Consider the following 21627-nt stretch of genomic DNA (forward strand, 5'->3'; position numbering starts at 1 on the left):
GCGATTTTTCAAACATGTCGTAAAAACGTGCCATATGATGAAATAATGTAAAGGAGGCCGTGAAAAACAGTCCAGAAAGGTTTTCTTTGAAAAAAAAATCATCATGAATTTTGGCGCAAAAAAAATGCCTTACTATACTATGTCGAAAAAAAATGCGATTTTTCAAACATGTCGTAAAAACGTGCCATATGATGAAATAATGTAAAGGAGGCCGTGAAAAACAGTCCAGAAAGGTTTTCTTTGAAAAAAAAATCATCATGAATTTTGGCGCAAAAAAAATGCCTTACTATACCATGTCGAAAAAAAAATGTGATTTTTCAAACATGTCGTAAAAATGTGCCATATGATGAAATAATGTAAAGGAGGATGTGAAAAACACTCCGGAAAGGTTTTCTTTGAAAAAAAAAATCATCATGAATTTTGGCATAAAAAAACGCCTTACTATACTATGTCGAAAAATGTCATTTTTCAACATGTGAAAATGTGCCATATGATGAAATAATGTAAAGGAGGCCGTGAAACACACTCCAGAAAGGGTTTCTTTGAAAAAAAAATCATCATGAATTTTGGCGCAAAAAAAACGCCTTACTATACTATGTCGAAAAAAAATGTGATTTTTCAAACATGTCGTAAAAATGTGCCATATGATGAAATAATGTAAAGGAGGACGTGAAAAACACTCCGGAAAGGTTTTCTTTGAAAAAAAAAATCATCATGAATTTTGGCATAAAAAAACGCCTTACTATACTATGTCGAAAAATGTCATTTTTCAACATGTGAAAATGTGCCATATGATGAAATAATGTAAAGGAGATCGTGAAACACACTCCAGAAAGGGTTTCTTTGAAAAAAAAATCATCATGAATTTTGGCGCAAAAAAAACGCCTTACTATACTATGTCGAAAAAAAATGCGATTTTTCAAACATGTCGTAAAAACGTGCCATATGATGAAATAATGTAAAGGAGGCCGTGAAAAACAGTCCAGAAAGGTTTTCTTTGAAAAAAAAGTCATCATGAATTTTGGCGCAAAAAAAATGCCTTACTATACTATGTCGAAAAAAAATGCGATTTTTCAAACATATCGTAAAAACGTGCCATATGATGAAATAATGTAAAGGAGGCCGTGAAAAACAGTCCAGAAAGGTTTTCTTTGAAAAAAAAATCATCATGAATTTTGGCGCAAAAAAATGCCTTACTATACTATGTCGAAAAAAAATGCGATTTTTCAAACATGTCGTAAAAACGTGCCATATGATGAAATAATGTAAAGGAGGCCGTGAAAAACAGTCCAGAAAGGTTTTCTTTGAAAAAAAAAAAAACATAAATTTTGGCGCAAAAAACTGCCTTACTATACTATGTCGAAAAAAAATGCGATTTTTCAAACATGTCGTAAAAACGTGCCATATGATGAAATAATGTAAAGGAGGCCGTGAAAAACAGTCCAGAAAGGTTTTCTTTGAATAAAAAAATCATCATGAATTTTGGCGCAAAAAAAATGCCTTACTATACTATGTCGAAAAAAATGCGATTTTTCAAACATGTCGTAAAAACGTGCCATATGATGAAATAATGTAAAGGAGGCCGTGAAAAACAGTCCAGAAAGGTTTTCTTTGAAAAAAAAAAACATGAATTTTGGCTCAAAAAAATGCCTTACTATACTATGTCGAAAAAAAATGCGATTTTTCAAACATGTCGTAAAAACGTGCCATATGATGAAATAATGTAAAGGAGGCCGTGAAAAACAGTCCAGAAAGGTTTTCTTTGAAAAAAAAATCATCATGAATTTTGGCGCAAAAAAATACCTTACTATACTATGTCGAAAAAAAATGTGATTTTTCAAACATGTCGTAAAAATGTGCCATATGATGAAATAATGTAAAGGAGGACGTGAAAAACACTCTGGAAAGGTTTTCTTTGAAAAAAAAATCATCATGAATTTTGGCATAAAGAAACGCCTTACTATACTATGTCGAAAAATGTCATTTTTCAACATGTGAAAATGTGCCATATGATGAAATAATGTAAAGGAGGCCGTGAAAAACAGTCCAGAAAGGTTTTCTTTGAAAAAAAAATCATCATGAATTTTGGCGCAAAAAAAATGCCTTACTATACTATGTCGAAAAAAAATGCGATTTTTCAAACATGTCGTAAAAACGTGCCATATGATGAAATAATGTAAAGGAGGCCGTGAAAAACACTCCAGAAAGGTTTTCTTTGAAAAAAAAATCATCATGAATTTTGGCGCAAAAAAAAAACGCCTTACTATACTATGTCGAAAAAAAAATGTGATTTTTCAAACATGTCGTAAAAATGTGCCATATGATGAAATAATGTAAAGGAGGACGTGAAAAACAGTCCAGAAAGGTTTTCTTTGAAAAAAAAATCATCATGAATTTTGGCGCAAAAAAATGCCTTACTATACTATGTCGAAAAAAAATGCGATTTTTCAAACATGTCGTAAAAATGTGCCATATGATGAAATAATGTAAAGGAGGACGTGAAAAACACTCCGGAAAGGTTTTCTTTGAAAAAAAAAATCATCATGAATTTTGGCATAAAAAAACGCCTTACTATACTATGTCGAAAAATGTCATTTTTCAACATGTGAAAATGTGCCATATGATGAAATAATGTAAAGGAGGCCGTGAAAAACACTCCAGAAAGGTTTTCTTTGAAAAAGAATCATCATTAATTTTGGCGCAAAAAAAAGCCTTATCATACTATGTCGAAAAAAAATGCGATTTTTCAAACATGTCGTAAAAACGTGCCATATGATGAAATAATGTAAAGGGGGCCGTGAAAAACACTCCAGAAAGGTTTTCTTTGAAAAAAAAAAAACATGAATTTGGGCGCAAAAAAATGCCTTACTATACTATGTCGAAAAAAAATGCGATTTTTCAGACATGTTGTAAAAACGTGCCATATGATGAAATAATGTAAAGGAGGCCATGAAAAACACTCCAGAAAGGTTTTCTTTCAAATAAAAATCATCATGAAATTTGGCGCAAAAAAAACCCGCCTTACTATACTATATCGAAAAAAAATGTGATTTTTCAAACATGTTGTAAAAACGTGCCATATAATGAAATGATGTAAAGGAGGACGTGAAAAACACTCTGGAAAGGTTTTCTTTGAAAAAAAAAATCATCATGAATTTTGGCATAAAAAAACGCCTTACTATACTATGTCGAAAAATGTCATTTTTCAACATGTGAAAATGTGCCATATGATGAAATAATGTAAAGGAGGCCATGAAAAACACTCCAGAAAGGTTTTCTTTGAAAAAAAACCATGAATTTTTCCGCAAAAAAAAATGCCATAGTATACTATGTCGAAAAATGTCATTTTTCAACATGTGAAAACGTGCCATATGATGAAATAATGTAAATAACGCTGTGAAAAACACTCCAGAAAGGTTTTCTTTGAAAAAGAATCATCATGAATTTTGGAGCAAAAAAACGCCTTATTATACTATGTCGAAAAAAAATGTGATTTTTCAAACATGTCGTAAAAACGTGCCATATGATGAAATAATGTAAAGGAGGCCGTGAAAAACAGTCCAGAAAGGTTTGAAAAAAAAAAAAACATGTATTTTGGCGCAAAAAAACGCCTTAGTATACTATGTCGAAAAAAAATGCGATTTTTCAAACATGTTTTGAAAACGTGCCATATGATGAAATAATGTAAAGGAGGCCGTGAAAAACACTCCAGAAAGGTTTTCTTTGAAAAAAAAATCATGAATTTTGCTGCAAAAAAAATGCCATAGTATACTATGTCAAAAAATGTCATTTTTCAACATGTGAAAACGTGCCATATGATGAAATAATGTAAAGAAGGCTGTGAAAAACACTCCAGAAAGGTTTTCTTTGAAAAAAAATCATCATGAATTTTGGCGCAAAAAAAACACCTTACTATACTATGTCGAAAAAAAATGCGATCTTTCAAACATGTCGTAAAAACGTGCCATATGATGAAATAATGTAAAGGAGGCCGTGAAAAACACTCCAGAAAGGTCTTCTTTCGAATAAAAAATCGTGAATTTTTCCGCAAAAAAAATTCCATGGTATACTATGTCGAAAAAAAATTGCTATTTTTCAAACATGTCGTAAAAACGTGCCATATGATGAAATAATGTAAAGGAGGCCGTGAAAAACACTCCAGAAAGGTTTTCTTTGAAAAAAAAAATCATCATGAATTTTGGCGCAAAAAAACGCCATAGTATACTATGTCGAAAAAAAATGCGATTTTTCAAACATGTTGTGAAAACGTGCCATATGATGAAATAATGTAAAGCAGGCTGTGAAAAACACTCCAGAAAGTTTTTCTTTGAAAAAAAAAATCATCATGAATTCTGGCGCAAAAAACCGCCCTACTATACTATGTCGAAAAATGTCATTTTTCAACATGTGAAAACATCCCATATGATGAAATAATGTAAAGCAGGCTGCGAAAATCACTTTGGATGACATCATGCTGAACTATGACATTTTAATGACATATTTGACGACATACTAAACTATGACATCTTTTGTCCAATTTTGGACGACATACTAAACTGACATTTTTTCCACATTTTGGACGACATACTAAAATATGATGTTTTTGTCATATTTTGGATGTTATACTAAACTATGATGTTTTTGTAATGTTTTCGACGACATACTAAACTGTGACTTTTTTTTGTCATATTTTGGACCACATACTAAAGTATGACGTTTTTGTGAAATCTCGGACGACATACGAAACTATGACGTTTTTGTCATATTTTGGACGACATACTAAACTATTTCATGTTTTCCATGAAAACTCGCCCTTTTATTCATGTGCTAACATAACTGCACAAAGGTTTTCTGATCATCAATTAGCCCTTCATCACCATTAGCTAACACAATGTAGCATTGGAACACAGGAGAGATGGTTGCTGGAAATGTTCCTCTGTACCCCTATGGAGATATTCCAATAGAAATCAGCCGTTTCCACCTAGAATAGTCATTTACCACATCAACAATGTCTAGACTGGATTCAACAATCATTTAATGTTATCTTCATTGGAAAAATAGTTTTCTTACAAAAAAAAGGATATTTCTAAGTGACCTCAAACTTTTGAACAATAGTGTAAATGGGGTACAACTGCAGTGGTCAGATGTGTAAGGCTAACTGAGATGTCAAACCAACTACAAAAATTTACTCAAAATACTTCCATGACATGAACACACCTCGCATGTTGTAGAGTACAAGTATTATAAGTGTAGCTTGTGTCAGTTATGTATATACTGGATATGCAAAATTGATTTTCTTATCTTCAAAATGTTTCAAGTAACTATCCCACCAGTGGTCTTTATAGTTCTTTGAAGATTTTTTTTCCTCTGATTGGATTCATAAAAATGATCACAGACAGCAGAGAAAGGCAATCTGCTGGAAGAGGTCATGCAGGTCTCTCCCTCTGCCCCTTTAACACACACATCTAATAAATGCAGTCCAGTCCAGTCCAGCAGTAATCATCTTAAAATCCGGTTTGCTCTCTGACCTCAATAGGACAGTCTCTCTCTCCCTGGTGTCATTCCCTCCATCAGTCCGGTTTTAATCCTCTGTGGAGTTCAGAGACTTACGTTCCTGATGGCAGCCGCTGTCAATGTCAGATCAGGGTGTTAAATGTGGAAGGACTTCTGACAGTCACAGGCAAGGAGCAGTGCAGGGGATTCATTAAAAACAGACAAAATGGACTGATGTCATTAGAATTTATCTGACAATAAAAGATTTGAAAGTAAATAAAGAATACACACTGGTGCTTTCAATGTATTTAACTCTTTATTTCCTTCTTTATACAGTAGTTTTTATAATTAGTAATGGGGTCTGCCATTATCAAACCGGATGGAAATTGCCTAACTAAGCACAGAAGACTGACAAGAGACAATGCAAAATGTGATGAAGCATCACTGCTTGTAATTTTAATCAACAGATATCTTCCTCACTACTGTCTAAAGTTACTGCTAATGCAAATCAAACGCTACTGCTGCCACTTCACAATAAAAGCATGTATGTGGTGAAACACAGGGTGGCTTTTACTGTGGAAATTAAGTGGATAAAGTACATTTGTCAGTAAGGTTGGTGCTGATAGTGAACCTTCATCAAAATTTAATCTTCAAAACAACATTTTTTCAAAGCAGATTAATTTAACGGCATGAAATCAGGTTGCAGTTGCCACCATTTACTACAGCAGAAACTATTAATAGCATCCACACTTACAGTACACTTAAAAGCCTCATTTGGTTAAAAATCAATCTTTGCCATTCACCTGAACTCCTTAGAATGAGTTGATTTTTTAAAAAAACTTTTGTAGCTCTAATAACGTCATGCAAAACTGTACCTTCATATTATGAATATTTTCCAAGTTACAGGCCCTCGAAGTGCTCAGGTGTGGGTCAAAATGTTGCAATTTTTAACTAGAAACATCAGAAAATTATTTTGAAACAGAAGGAATCATGGCTTAAAGATGAGCCTGGCATCATAATGTGGGTAAAAATAAGAATTTTCATTTTCTTTCATTTGTTTTGGCCAACCGCATTTCCCACATGCTGATTTGCGCATTGAAAATTTACCCAAAATGCACCATTTAAAGGTAAATTATCACATACAAACATCCAGAGTACCACTGGTGTAGTGTGGCTGTTGAAAATATGGATATATCCCATGATATCGATGCTCAAAGTTGGTTTTAGACAGAATCGTGTTGAGCAAAAACTAGATTTTGGCTTTAGATTGCGACACCCGCATCCATTGTATCCATGTCATGCATTTATGTTGGAAAAAGTCATGTGAATTAAAATGTGCTGTACTTTGCTGCATTCATTTTGCCCTCTACCTTTGTAAGTCTTTCGGGGCCTGCTGCCGAGAAGCATCCCCACATCATGATGCTGCCACCACAGTGCTTCATAGTGGGGATGTTTGTAATGATGTGGAGTTTTTGGTGTTTGCTGTGTACTTCCAGAGCCCACAACTAGGGAAATATTCATAGTATTAAGGTCAAATTTTGCAAGACTCCATTAAATATACTGAAGTTATTTTAAATCTAAAAAATGCTCAATTGTGAGGGGGTCAGATGGGAACTGGAAGGACCCAGAAGATAATTTGTCCATTTAAGGAGTCATCTGCCATCTTGAACTGTATGCTGTTGTAGTCTCTAGAGGAACTGGATAGTTCAGCCTTCAGTCTCCATATTGTTAAAGTCTCCTCCTGTTATTCACACTCTCAGGATGGAGGACTCTGAGTTTGTGTCTGAGACTCAGTGTCCCAGTTCTTCCCATGGTTCCTCTTCCTGTTCCTCTCCGCCATCACCACGGCCGCCACCACGGTGACCACCACGGTCACGGTGATGACCAGCACGGTGGCGGTCTCGGCGATGCAGAGCTGGCTGTCCACCCAGACCAGAGAAGCACCGGTCAGCTGAGGAGGGCTCTGGCACGTCACATTGCGGTAGTCGTCGATGTGGAGGTGCCGGACATGAAGAATCTTACTGAAGACACGATGCAGATCACAGTCACAGCTCCACGGGTTACCTGGAGGGGCAAGAGGAACCATAAATGTGTAAATAAAAGATACAAGTAGGGCTGAGTGTGGAGTCAAAAAGTCATCAAAGCAAAAAAAGCAGGTCTTAACAAGCATCTGCAGTAACTGTAACTGCAGCAGTGCAATCATTTTAAGAACACTTAACATGGAAATATTCTACTTTTTAACCCGTATAATTGATGGCAGTTATACAAACACTTTATGTATTAAATTTACTGTTAACAGAAAATAAAGATGAAGAAATCTGAGAAAAAAACATTAGTTCAAGGTGCCAAAATCCACAAAAGACTTTGAACAAACAAATATAATAAAGTCTTTAAAAATATTTTAACTATTTGAATTCAGCATGTTTTATTTATTCAGATAAAAGTTGAATTTTATTGAATGCAAAGTTAATTTTTCAGCTTAGAATGCCGAAGCAATCAGATGTAATTTTACCCAGGCCGAATCCATAGATCAGGCAACCAAGAAGTTGTTATTTGTAAGTATTAGTGGTCAGGTATTTTGCTTTCTAATTAAACAAAAAATGAGAAAACTGGCCAATGAACATCCAAAATGGAAATGTATATATTTAACGGCATGAAATCAGGTTTCGGTTTAAAGCAGGAAAATGAAAAAATGGGATTGCACAAAATCAAAAAACGAGCTAGTTTTTAGTTTTGTTGTTTTTTTTGTTTTTTTTTTACTAAAAAACGTGATTTTGAAGATAAACCAATCCCCCCCCACCACTACCACACACACAAAATTTTAGTTTAAAACAGAAAAACATTGCAGCCAACCTGAAAGCTGGATGTGTGTCGCTGTCGTATGAAGGCTGATGAAGGTCTTAAACTTGAGGTGTTGCAGGTTGTTGCCCTCCAGAATGAGAACTACCAGACTGTAGAGAGGAGCCAGAGCATCGGGGTCTATCTGAGAGATGTTGTTGTTGCTCAGCTGGAGCACCTGGATGGACAGACGGACAGGTAAACTTCAGACAGACGGCTTCATATGAAGACATTTCCTCACCAATAATTGGCATTATTTGTTGTTCTCACTACTTGCTTCTTGGATGAACAATCATCATGTGCCCAAAAATTTTAGTCTTAAGTACCTTTTAGATGGAATCAACTGCAAACCATCCACAAAAAAGAGTCCTTTATACTCCTTGGACTTTTTAAACAATTTATTATTTGATGTTTTTTATGATCTCAGTTCATGTACCTCGAGTCCAGGCAGCATATCCAGGCTGCCCTGCTGCACCACAGTCAGCCTGTTGTTCTGCAGATAGAGCTGTCTGAGCCTGGAGAGGCCCCTGAGGACACCGGGGCCGATAGATGTCAGCTGGTTATTACTGAGGTCCAACTTCTCCAAGTTGTCCAGATACTCAAAGCTGAGGGGAGGGAAGACAATCATAGGATGAGATAATTAGACAGACAGGTGTAAGTACAATGTGATGAATCATCTACAAATATTACATTTCCTCAACCCTTAACATGTTACAAATATCACATCTCACACTGGCTTGGTGATCAGATAGGAACAGTGGCTGTATTTCAGAAATCTTCCAAGTGTCTCCTGTCCATGGAGCTAAAGGCTTTTCAATGTGGCTTCACAGATGTGGAGATGTTTTTTTTCTTTTTCAGCCTCAAGCCAAATAACATTCATTTAAGTTAATGGCATGAAAAGAAGAAGTTATGATTTTTTTCTTAGAATATCCATCGATCCATTATCTATACCCCACTTAATCCTCACTGGGGTCATGGGAGCTGGAGTTTATCCCAGCTGATTTAGGGAGAAGACAGGAGACACCCTGGACAGGTCGACATAGAGACAAACAATCACACTCACATTCACACCTACAGACAATTTAGAATCATCAGTCAACCTCAGCATGTTTTTGGACTGTGGGAGGAAGCTGGAGAACCCTTAGAAAACCCACACATGCACAGTGAGAACATGAAAACTCCACGCAGAAAGATGCCAAGCTGGGACGAGATCTTCTAGCTGCAAGGCGACGGTGCTAACCACCGAGCCCCTCTTAGAATATCTAATAAACAAAATCCCATCAGGCCTTGTTCTAAGGAGTGGGATGAGGATATTAAGAAAACAGAGTATGATTTGGCCAACAGATGGACAGGTACCTGAATTCAGATATATAATGTAGGTTGTTGTGTTCCAGTCGCAGCTCTTTAAGAGCAGAAAGACTCGTAGAAAAGTCCACAGGGAGAGTTGTTAACTTGTTCCAGCTGAGAATCATCTTCTCCAGGAAGGACAAAGAGAAAAAAGCCTGTGGAGAAAGAGAAAAACATATCTTACACTTAATTCTTCTTTTAAAATGAGTCACTGCAACTAAAACTTTCCTCTTTCACACTTTTACTGATGTATCAATAATCAGCATCAGACGACAGCTCAGTAGATTTCTCTCCACAACATTCCCACTTCAGTTTCTTCTTTCTACAGCTTTCATATGTTCTCTTTTTTACATTTTGAAAAAATAGAAAAAAGCTGCTCAACGTACTTTATTTGTTCACAACTGAGCTTAAAGTGACATTTTAGCTGCATTCAGCAATTCAACAGCTTACCCAATGTCAATGCAGATTTAAAAAGGTTGTTTTTTACTTTAGTTTTTTTCAGCTCAAATGACTGAAGTGATATTTAAGCTTTAATCTGCTTCTGACTCTTCATCATCTCTTACTCTTTTGTACCTTAAATTCAGTTAAAGTCATTAGCTGTTTCCAGTGACAGACACCTGAGGTCCATGTAGTACTCTGCACTTCTTCATTCAGTTCACACCATCAAAATGGATTAAATGAAAACTGTGTTAGAAACTTTCATTAACCTTTCTTTATTTTCAAAAAGAGTAATTGTGTCAGTTTAATGTCTACTTGTTCATGTTTGGGATGTTGCTTTCGGAATTTGATTTTTAAACAAAACCAAAAACAACAGTATTGTAGTCTTCATCTTCTGTGCTTTGCGCTTGTGGTTAAAGTGTACCATTAATAACTAAGGAAGTCTACAGCCAGCTATGAACCCAGTAGTGGAACTACTTTATGTACTATATAGTAGTACATCTGACCATGCAATTATCAACTGGCTACACTACACTGTAAAAAAAAATCCAGTTAAGAAAAGAAAAAAAAAACAAGAAAAAAAGAGATACTATCACATTTAGAAACAGGAAAAACAAAAATCTGTGACAGTTCAGCTGCTTCTCATTTTGCACTTTAAATCAGAATACAGCTGTTGAGGGGTTAGAAGCAGAATGGTCTAACCTACAACAAATCCCAACTGAGTTTCATATCATTTCTGTAAAATTTTCTGATCTAGATTTTAGTATCAAAGTGGTTTAACCCACAACACAAATATAGCATCACAGCATTGCTTTGAATGTTAGACCATTCTCAAAAACTACAGGAAGTGGGTCAGACCACTCTGCTTCCAAACCCTTCTTGGGTTCAAATACTTCAAACATCCTTTCTGCATTTCAGTTTTGCTTCAATAGTTCCTCCACCTTTCCGTTCTTTGTTCCTACCTGTGGTTCAAGTTCTTCTATCTGGTTGTTGGTCAGCACCAGCACCCGCAGGGACCACAGGCCGACGAAGGCCCGGGTACCGATCACACTCAGGTTGTTTCCACCCAGTTCCAGCAGCCAGGTCCCGTGTGGGAGGCTTCGAGGAACATGTCTGAACCCTCGGTCACGACAGTCCACCAGCTCTGCTTGCTCGTAGCAAAGACACTGATGAGGACACGACCGCGAGCCTTCGACTGATGGAAGGAGGGACTGGGGGGAATAAATGGCAAGAAGGAGGAAGAGAAGAGTCGGGAGAAGGAGACTCATATTTCCCTGGACACCAGCAGGAGGAGCAGGAGGCTTGTTCAGAGGAGCTGAAGAGCAGAAAGTCCAGTGAAGCTTGGTAGTTTAGTTCTGCTGTTCTCTGCACCGAGCTCTGTAATCCACTCCGTCACAACTGGAAACAAAAAGCAAAGTTTTTGACTAAATTCAAAGTCTACATTTAATTAATGTCCACTAAGTCAGTTCTACGAAAGGTTTGGTGGAAACGTTAAAAGTTGCATTCATTGCTTTTTTTGTTCAAAGCAGAACAAACTAAAACAAAAACAAAACACGATGTTCATCTAAATGTCTATTTTGGATGTTTTGTGTCTTCCACTTTGCACTTTCCACTGAAAGAAGACGACAAAAACAACATTACAAAATCAAAAGTGCATGAAAATACAACGTTTTTGCCAGTAGTGTCTCACCCTAATTGATAATTCTCACATGATTTTATCTTATTAACAGTTTTATAAATAAACTTCTCAACTCTAGTTGCTCTAAAATTTACCCTCAAGTCCAGTGACCTGGAATGACTCCAGCGAAAGAAACATCAATTCCTTACCTGTCCTTGTCATGATAATTTTCCACTGTTGCTCATTTCAAACATTCAGTTTCCTGAAAGTCCGTTTTTCTTTCTCCTCTTTACCTTGACTGGCCCCAGAAGCACGCGTAATGTTTGCAAATGCAGGCGTTAAAACAATAGCCGCTTAAATTTCCACCATTATACAACCGACTTATTTTTAACCTTTAACTTAAGTGTTCTTAATGCTGATTTTTTCCCCTGCTGTGTCCTCCATTTACCATCTTAATGTAATTATATAATCACAATGGAGAGGATTAAACTCGGGGAGCCTGTCAGGTGACGCTGTTTTATTCTAATATCAGAAAAACATCATGCAATTCCTAATATGTAAGATAAAACATTTTCTACACTTATAAAACAAGAGGAAAAGAAAAATGGTTAAAAAAAATTAATCGCCTTCAAACTGTTTAAAGACCAAGAAAACTATTCAAACACTGGTTTAAGTGATGTTTTAATTTAAAATGTTTATTTCTATGTGAAACAAGTTGTTTTGACGATGATCTCATGCCCTTTACTCACCCGTCTTGCTGATGAAGAACCTGGACATCTCCATGCTGTTTGTTAAACTTCTCCTCTGACTCGGCTGGATGACGGTGAGATGGTGACAGGTCAGCAGATGACGGACAGAGAGGCAGAACCAAAGACAAAGTGATGCTGCAGATGATGAATGCAGTCAGCTGTGTAAGTAATCCTCTAATCCTCTCCAATCACCAAATGCTTCCTCTCATCCACTGGACTCTGTTCTGCAGCTTATCTGATGTTTTCAGCGTGTTTCCGTCTGTCTCTCTCCCTCTCATTTCCTGTTAATAGCACCAGGAAGCCTTGGCGTCCCTCCATCCGTCTGTTTCACTGACTCTGATATTATATAAAGACTGTTAACGTTCATATGTGTGTATTTTTCAGATGTATACAATTAGAGCCAGACACAGTAAACTAATGCACAACTAAGCAGAACCATATTCCCACACAGATTCACACACTGATTGATGTGAGCATCAGGAGTCTCCCAGAAAAAGTTGAATTTACAGCTCAGCAAATCGCATATTTACTGTTGGACCCAAGCGACAACCTCTAGGACTGAAAAATGAAGCAAACACAGAAGTCCCAAAAAATGCAGTTCCTCAAATGGCCACTTGAGGCTGGCTCCAGAAGAGAGTCAGTCCTCATAAACCTCCATGTTAAATCAACAACTTTACAGCAGAATTTAACATGTTTACAGCCTGGTACAAGAAGCAGTTTGGTTTCTGCAGCTGATTTCTCCATTCATGACAACTGTACAGGCAGTGAATTTTTGTTTAATTCACCTGTTTAAATTCTATTAAGGTTTAAAGTTATGTAAAATTACAGGTGTACAGCTATGAGTGGCAGGCGGGGGCCATTACTTGACAGTCCATGTCCACTCGTTATAGCTCAGGGTGAAATGTGCATCTACACAGTTAAAAGTCTGCAGTCAAGTCAAACATTTTGCTTTTCAGAGCTTTCTGATCAGATTGTGGAGGTGGCTGAAAATTATTGCATTAGTTTAATGAAATAGAGGCAAATGGAATTTCTCTTCTAATACATGAAGATGGACATGGACAGAGAAGGTAATTTTGTATTAATTATACAGCTCAAACTGGAGCATGCTGTTGCTCATTGCTGCAGGAAATGTTCCTCTGTACCCCTATGGAGATATTCCATTAAAAACCAGCCGTTTCCAGCTAGAATAGTCATTTACCACATTAACAATGTCTACACTGGATTTATCATTCATTTAATGTTACCTTCATTAAAAAAAAAAAAGCTGTTCTCTCTCTGAATATTTTTTGAGTTTCATCCACGACAATCATTTCCCAGCTTAAAATCAGTGGAAACACAGTTGCAGCATTAGTCAGCAGTAATAACTTTGGTAAAATGATTAAAAGAAACCTGATGAATATTGAGATGAGAATAAGATAAATTTGTTCGACTCAAAGGCAGTCAGTGTGAAAAAAACTGATCACTATTGGCAGGATTTCAGACTTCTAGATAAATCTGCATTGCCCTGTTTACAGCCGCTTTAATCTGGATCAAACGGTCACAACATGCAAATACACAGAACTTAATGTCCTACTAATGGCTCTGGCAAAACTGTGTCTTTATGAAAGGTTTCTTGTGACCAAATTATTTTGTCCAAACAAATGTTTGAACCTAATAAAGTCAGACATTTGGGATGATTCACAGGCAGTACCATCGAGTTGTTGATATGTGTGTGTTATTAGAATGTAATTAAAATGATTTACAGACCAGCTGAAACCGACTGTAGTTTTCAAAATGTGAAACGGACCAATTTTATTAATGAAATAAAACATACATATGAAGTGTGTATAAATAATGACACTGCTGGTCACCTTTTGTAAAAGGTAGCTCCCACAAGGATGAGGTCTGAGTGTTACTGAGTAGTCTTAATGTTTTGATTAAACTAAATAGTTAATAAAGTAAAGAAATCAATTGTCTCTTTTTTGATTATCTTATAGGCTATAACTTCTAAATTGTAATCTCCCTGAAAGGAATCATGTCACGTTATTTAATTAATAACAGTAACATTGTGAAAGCAATTCTTAAAACCCACTTTTACAGAGTTGATTTTTATGTGAGGTTTATTTAGCGTTAGTGTTTTATTCTGTATTGTGTCCTGTTTATTTTAGATGTTCTCTCGTTTTATTTTACTATTAGCTGCCTGGTTCTTTGGTGTGACGTCTCTCAATTTTTTTTTAATTCTCTGACTTTTTGATTTTTAATTTCTAACTTTAATCCTCAATGTTATTCTTTAATTTTTAAAACTGTCTAGTTCCTTTGTAATGATTGTTAATCTAGCTAACTATTCATTTAATTTATTATCATTTTAATTATTTATTTCACGCCATTAACTCTATGGCAAGTAGAAAACTGTATTATAAATGCATGTATATTTCAAATCGACATAAACAACTGGACTGGTTAGAATACGGGGCACAGAGGAGGTCAAATAATGCATAAAGACATGAGGATGAATTCTCCAGCTTAAAACACAACAGAGGAGGTACGTACGTCTGCGTGATGACGTTGATGAAATCAGCGGATACGTCAGCGTCCGGAAGTTGCTGTGGACAGGACGGTCTGCATGGCTGCTGGTTAGAAACGGAAGAAAAATGAGTGAGACGTTTCTGTGCTGTTGCTATAATGCTCAGTAAAGCAGCAGGTGTTGTTAAATCAACGTGAGATGCTGCCGGAGCCCGAAAAGAAGACGTTTGGAGACGTTACTGACTGTCCTGCTAACAGCTAGCAGAAGAAGGTACGTTGAAGAAGTTTGACCACATAAATACCCACATAAAACTCATCCTGCCTGCTGTTATTAATATTTCACATTACTGTAGCTTTACTGATAGTTTTGACATAATTAATAATTAATTATAGTTTTGACATAATTAATAATTAATGGAATAGGAATAATAGAAAAAAAAAAGAAGTACCGAATAAACTAGAGCTGCATACATGCGCAGTTTAACAGGTTGAGTGTTGGACTGCTACTACTTTTCTATTAGCTTCTTAATATTTATTTTTTTTATTTATTTTACCAGGGTAAAAATGTTTGAGAACAAGTTCTCATTTGCAAACATGACCTGGCCAAGAGGTGCCAGTAGGAACAAACACATATGTATACTACAGACACAAGTAGACATAGAAACACAACAAAGAACGAAAGTAAACAAGTAAGAAACATGGGAGCATATGCGTGCGAGTGGAAAACGTGTGCATGAGGTGTAGAAAGCGCTCCTGCTGTCCTCATTTACAGGCACCAAAAAATATTGTTTCTTTGTCCAAAAAAATCCAAAAAATTCAGCAAGAAATTCCCCAAATTTCTGAAAATTTGCAAAACCTTCAGGAAGAAAATTCCAATAATTTCTTAAAACTTTCCCTTAAAACTTTGATTAGAAAAATTAATCCCCCAAATTTGGCAAGAAATAAAAATTTAGAAATTTAAAAAAAATTCTAAATATTTTTTTAAAAATTAGTTAAAATCTTCCACAAAAATTCTAAAAATATCTAAAATGATTACATATATATCAGTAAAACTTCTGATATGTTCTTAAACATTTAAGATTTTTTTAACACCAAATAATATTCAAAAATCTTCCAAAAATTGTAATAATGTGGAAGTTTTCACTGTGAAAATATATCATCAAAAAAAAGTTTCCCTTAAAAGTATTATTTAAAAAAAAAAAAAAACATTCATTTTGGACCACTTTTGAATCATTTTGGACCATTTTTAAGTCATTTTGAACCATTTTTTAGTCATTTTGGACCATATCTATCTATCTATCTATCTATCATTTATCTGTCTGTCTGTCTGTCTGTGACATTATCCTTTGAAAATGTAGCAGCAGATACATGAGAAACTGAAATCAACACAACTTACATATAATCCGAATTAAGCGAAGCCCCCTTTTTCTTACAATCAGTGACTAAAAAAAATGCATCTTTTGAAATTTCTCACCTTCATAATGGCCATTTATTTTATAGCGTTGCAAGTTTTTCAAATATCCCTAGGTATCATTGAGAATAAGCAGTGGTAAACCCTGTGACTTGAATCTAATGTTAACACACATGGCTGTACAGTGACAGGTTGTTGTGTTTGTGCTGCAGCCATGGCAGAAGCCGGAGCTCATCTCACCTCCACCGCCGTCAACGAGCAGCCGTCCATCTTTGAAGTCCTGGCACAGGAGTCTTTGATGGAGGCGGTCCGACCGGCTCTGAAACACGCTGTGAAGGTGAATAAGATAAATAAATACAATGTGGAACTGCATATTTCTAAATCTGTGCTAGAACTCTGTGACTATAATGATTACCCAGCAGCTCTAACAGTCTCTCTGCTGGCCATCCTCTCAGATTCTGGCTGAGTCCAACCCGTCTCGGTTTGGCTTCCTGTGGAGAAGCTTTGATGAGCTTTACCTGCTGCTGGACGTCCTCCTCCAGAACCACTTCCTGTCAAACTGCAGCGCCTCCTTCTCTGAAAACTTCTATGGCCTGAAAAGAGTTTCGGGTGGCCGAGGGCTTCCGGTCCGCCTGGGGCTGCACAGGAAGTCCCACTGGCGCTCTCTTCTTCTGCTGTGCTTTGTGCCTTACCTGCGGGCCAAACTGGAGGCCACGTTGGCCCGGCAGAGGGACGAGGAGGACTTCTCCATCCGGCTGGCTCAGAGCAGGAGTCAGAGGCTGTACCGGGCGGCCGTGGCGGCGTATCCCTACGTCAGCTCAGCCTGGCAGGCCTGGATCTTCTGCCAGCAGCTGCTCTTTGTGTTCGGAGTCACCAAGACCCACAATCCTCTGCTGTGGCTGGCCAGGGTCCGACTGGCTCGCCTGAACACTCAGGATATCAGAGACATAGAGCTGAAGAACAGCAACGCTGGCAGCCTGGCGGATGGAAGGTACAACTGTTAGTGCTGTGTTGATAGTTTTTACCAAAATGTCAACAGAAACAGTTTCAACAGCATTACAGTGTTTTGATGGAAACATTCCTTCAGTGAGGTCTAGTCATTGGATATTTGAGTCTAGAAATTATAATAATTAGTGGTGTCTACACGGAGACTCCAGTCAGGGTAAAAAACTAAACTAAAAATTCTGAAAGTATTAGTAACTTCAAAACATTTCTGCCCTGACATGAAAAACTAATCACATACTCTGGAAAGTGTTGAGCTCTAACCTGTATCTAAGAATTCAAACGTCCACCTGCAGTCATTTAAAGCTGATATTCTGGAGATTTTTAACTCCTCAGTGAAGTCCAGCTCCTGTGGAAACTACTAGAGCAGTGTTTGTAATGTAATCATACTTCATTAGTGTTGGTTCACATGTTGTAGCAGGTGTATTTGCAGTACACAAACCTAGCTTTGTTTATTAAACTCTTAAAATTTTTGTTATATAACTCCAGTCATGTTATAAAGTCAAGATATTATACAGACAAATTAAACAATAGTTTAAAATGAGAGTTTTTACTGCAGAATTACTCAATCAGAAAGTGAACATGGGTTTCTCATTTCTGCCTCTTGGGAAAATTGCTTCATTCTCCAGGTCTCATTGAAAAATAATCAAAAACAAACATTATCAACCACATTCTATAATAAAGTAAATAACCAAGATACCATTAGTGGCTCAGCTTTGACTGACAGTCCACCCATCCATCCATCACCATCATCATCTATACCACTTAATCCTCATCAGGGTCATAGGGGGCTGGAGTCTATCCCAGCTGACTGAGGGTGAAGGCAGGGAACACCTGGACAGGTAACAGTCTATCACAGGGATACATATAGAGACAAATAATCACATTCACACCTACAGGCAATTTAGAATCATCAGTTAATCTCAGCATGTTTCTGGACTGTGGGAGGAAGCTGGAGAACCTGGAGGAAACCCACACATGTACAGGGAGAACATGCAAACTGGTCCTGGCCAGTAGTGGTGTGTGATACTGCAAGATTTGGTATCGGTCAGATACCAAGTAAATACAGGGCCACTGTCGCAGATACCGATACTGATCCTCCAGACTAACTTTTTCAGTAATTATCAGGTTTAGAACAAAGGTTAGGTGCTGTATTTGGTCGTCCACATCTGGAATGACGATGGGGTTGTAAATGCTTACAGGATTTAAGGATCAGACTAATTCCTGGATAGGTTTTCTGTGGATCAGACCAGGAAGAATCTGGGTTGCCGATGAAATCACAAAGTGAGGGGTATCCTCCTTAAACAGTGTTCATTTTTGACAGTTTGGTCAATATTTGTGCAAAACTTGTGTCACTGAAAAAGGAAATGATCTTTTAAGATGCATTTTTACATTACATTTTTTTGCACAGGGTTACTTTTGTAATGATGAATACGAAAAATCCCACCCCACCCCCACATTTGCGAATGCTCCCTAAACGCCTCACAGTGCAGACTGATGCTGCTCAGACGGCGCTAGTCTTTGTAATTTCATACAGGAGACGAACCGAACCTAAAGTATCGATTTTCTTACACTGGTATTGTTCAATATCCATACTGGTATCGGTCGCTGGTAGCGGTATTATTGATATTTGGATCGATCCACCCACCTCTAGTCAAAGGTGTGATAGAAATCCTAACTCCAGCTTCCTGTCTGTGTTCTGTTCACAGCTTCCTGCAGAGAAGCTGGTGGTTGATGTCTCAAGCAGCCAGAGGCGTGGCCGTCTCCCTGTCCACCTCGCTGTCTCTGGGCGTCTTCTTCCTGCAGTTCCTGGAGTGGTGGTACTCGTCAGACAACCAGAGCACGGTGAAGACCCTCACCTCCCTTCCTGCCCCTCCGCCCCCCCTCCACCTGCAGCAGGAGGCCGACAGCAGGAACTGCCCTCTGTGCCGGAAGCTCCGCACCAACGCCACAGTTCTGTCCACCTCCGGCTTCGTCTTCTGTTACCGCTGCGTCTACACGTACGTCAAGTCCAACAGACGCTGCCCGGTCACCGGATATCCCACCGAGCTGCAGCACCTCATCAAGATCTACTCACCGGAGAGTTAAAGCACATGAAGCGTGTTTAACTTCTACAACAGCTGCCTTGTTTTCACTGCAGCCTGGAGCTGAACCTGAAATAGGCTCAAGTGTTTGCCTTTTTGTAAATAATGAGCTTTATAACGTAATTTTTTTTGAGTAATTATGAACTAATACAAGCTGATTTAAATGTGAAATTCTTTTTACATTGTATATTAATAAATTCAGGAATAAACAGTTTTCTCAGTGGTCATGAAACATTGTTTTTACAACTATTTTAAGTAGATTAACTATGAATCTGAGGTACTCCAGGTCACCTTCCACCATATCTCAGAGGAAAATGTGTTTTTTTACTTCTCTCTACATTTATCTGACAGTTTTAGTTTACAAATTTGGATTATTTTGTGCACAAAACGGATGAACATAAAATCTGAAATCAGTCAGCAGTTTGGAGCTGAAACTATGAGTTGATTGAGTAATTAGTGATTTGCAACTATTATGATCAACTTTTTGTGCACTTGTGGAATTTTTCACAACTTTTTGCAAACTAAACAATCATCAATGAAGAAAATATTTAGCAGGTACAAGATAAGCTCCACCCAACTACAGCAGTAAAATCCTGCTTCTAATTATGATTTTTAATAATCCACTGATATAAAACTGCAACGGTTCTTCTATACTGTGAACTTTTAACATTTTCAGAACCTTTTAGTGATAATACTTTGTGATATCTTCATTGCTGGACTTAAATTACTTGAATATTAGCTCCATCACTGCAAATTCTTGACAATTATATTAATTATTGATGATTAATTTAGTCCATTTCTCAATGAATTACTTTGTCTTTTGTCCAGTAAATGTAAATACCAGGTGAGAATAGTCAGACGTCAGACAAAAAGTCCAAAACTACAATCGTTAAATGTCACAAAAAGGGAAAAAACACCAAATGTTTGCATTTCTTCCCCTGAGAAATGATTTAAATTGATCCCTTTATTCAGATTTTTTCAGGGTTCCCACTCTTTCCCTGAAATTATTTTCCAGGACTTTTCCAGGACATTTTCAGCTGGTACAGACACATGTTATCACGTCATACACTGATACAGTCCCATCCCCTTCATTCTTTGGAAGTGTTCTTTACCACAGTTGTAACTTGCATTTACCCAGATTGTTTCTATATTTGTTACTCAGACATTTGATGTGCAGTTTATGGCTATAATTTATCTATGAAAAATAATTATGACAAATGTATCATAGAATAATGCAAACAGACCCACAGATTACAATGTAGCACTTCACTAGCATGACAAACTGGAGTTACACTGTTTAATTGGGTAATTCCCATCTCAACTTTCTCTTCTCTCTTACTTTCTCTGGTGCAATTCATTTAAAAAATATTTGTATATTTTCAATAAATCACTGAAAAACAATTTCCTTTGTTTCATGTCAGTTTACTGCACAACTCAGATTTTCTACACAACTGGGTCCGTGTATATTTTGGCAATTGGATTTTCCGTTCTGAAACGGGTATTGAAAAACCAAAAACGAGTGGTTATTTGATTTTCGTTTTAAAATATAAAAATTAAAATTGAAATACAAGGCGATTGTCCTTTTCATGATCAAAAAGGGATATACGAAATTTTAAAAATATTTTGATTTTCATTTTATATTTAGAATAACAAAAAAAGTAAAATCAGTAAGAGACAGAAACGAAAAAGGTCCGTTTTTTCATTTTCTGAGACCGGAAGTGGTCATCAGGAACTGTGGCGCCAAACAGAGTACGGTGCATAGACTGGATATAATTATTTTTTTTTCGTTAGTTTTCATGGTAAAATGAGAGATCAGGTAGTCGATCTTAAAATAAATCAATATTGAATTTTTTATAGAGCGTTAAAGTTTTACGAAGCCAGGGGGCGGGACTACTTGAGTGACAGTCCGGTCTGGAATGATTGACAGGTCCTATGGTCCTAGTTCGGTAAGTAAATATTTGTTTTCGTATCGGTGCCGCTTTTAATTCACTTTATATGCAGCTTTAGTGTCAGATATAATGTGTACCATGGACTCCAGATGTTGGTGGAGTTTAATTCTGTGTGTGTTGACCAGAGAAGAGAGTTAGCATCCGCTAAATATTAACTTTAATGTTAGCGATGCTAACCGAGGTAGCTGCTCAGTCA

At 37.0% G+C, this 21627-nt stretch overlaps 2 protein-coding genes across 2 annotated transcripts; one reads left to right on the plus strand and one right to left on the minus strand.

The window, feature by feature from the left end:
* Positions 1 to 5790: 5790 nt before the first annotated feature.
* Positions 5791 to 12642, minus strand: si:ch211-237i5.4 (slit homolog 2 protein). The gene is made up of 6 exons (XM_035943221.2): positions 12484 to 12642; positions 11079 to 11514; positions 9688 to 9833; positions 8768 to 8936; positions 8347 to 8509; positions 5791 to 7557 (listed from the first exon to the last, which is right to left on the minus strand). The coding sequence occupies exons 2-6, from the start codon at positions 11382 to 11384 to the stop codon at positions 7250 to 7252; spliced, it is 1092 nt and encodes a 363-aa protein (XP_035799114.1). The 5' UTR covers positions 11385 to 11514; positions 12484 to 12642; the 3' UTR covers positions 5791 to 7249.
* Positions 12643 to 15038: 2396 nt separating this feature from the next.
* Positions 15039 to 19696, plus strand: pex12 (peroxisomal biogenesis factor 12). Its single transcript, XM_023298977.3, has 4 exons — positions 15039 to 15256; positions 16609 to 16733; positions 16852 to 17387; positions 19108 to 19696. Exons 2-4 carry the CDS (start codon positions 16611 to 16613, stop codon positions 19484 to 19486), a joined length of 1038 nt encoding a protein of 345 aa, XP_023154745.2. The 5' UTR covers positions 15039 to 15256; positions 16609 to 16610; the 3' UTR covers positions 19487 to 19696.
* The last annotated feature ends 1931 nt before the right edge of the window (positions 19697 to 21627 follow it).

Source organism: Amphiprion ocellaris, chromosome 19, assembly GCF_022539595.1.
Source record: "Amphiprion ocellaris isolate individual 3 ecotype Okinawa chromosome 19, ASM2253959v1, whole genome shotgun sequence".
Taxonomy (NCBI): Eukaryota; Metazoa; Chordata; class Actinopteri; family Pomacentridae; genus Amphiprion; species Amphiprion ocellaris.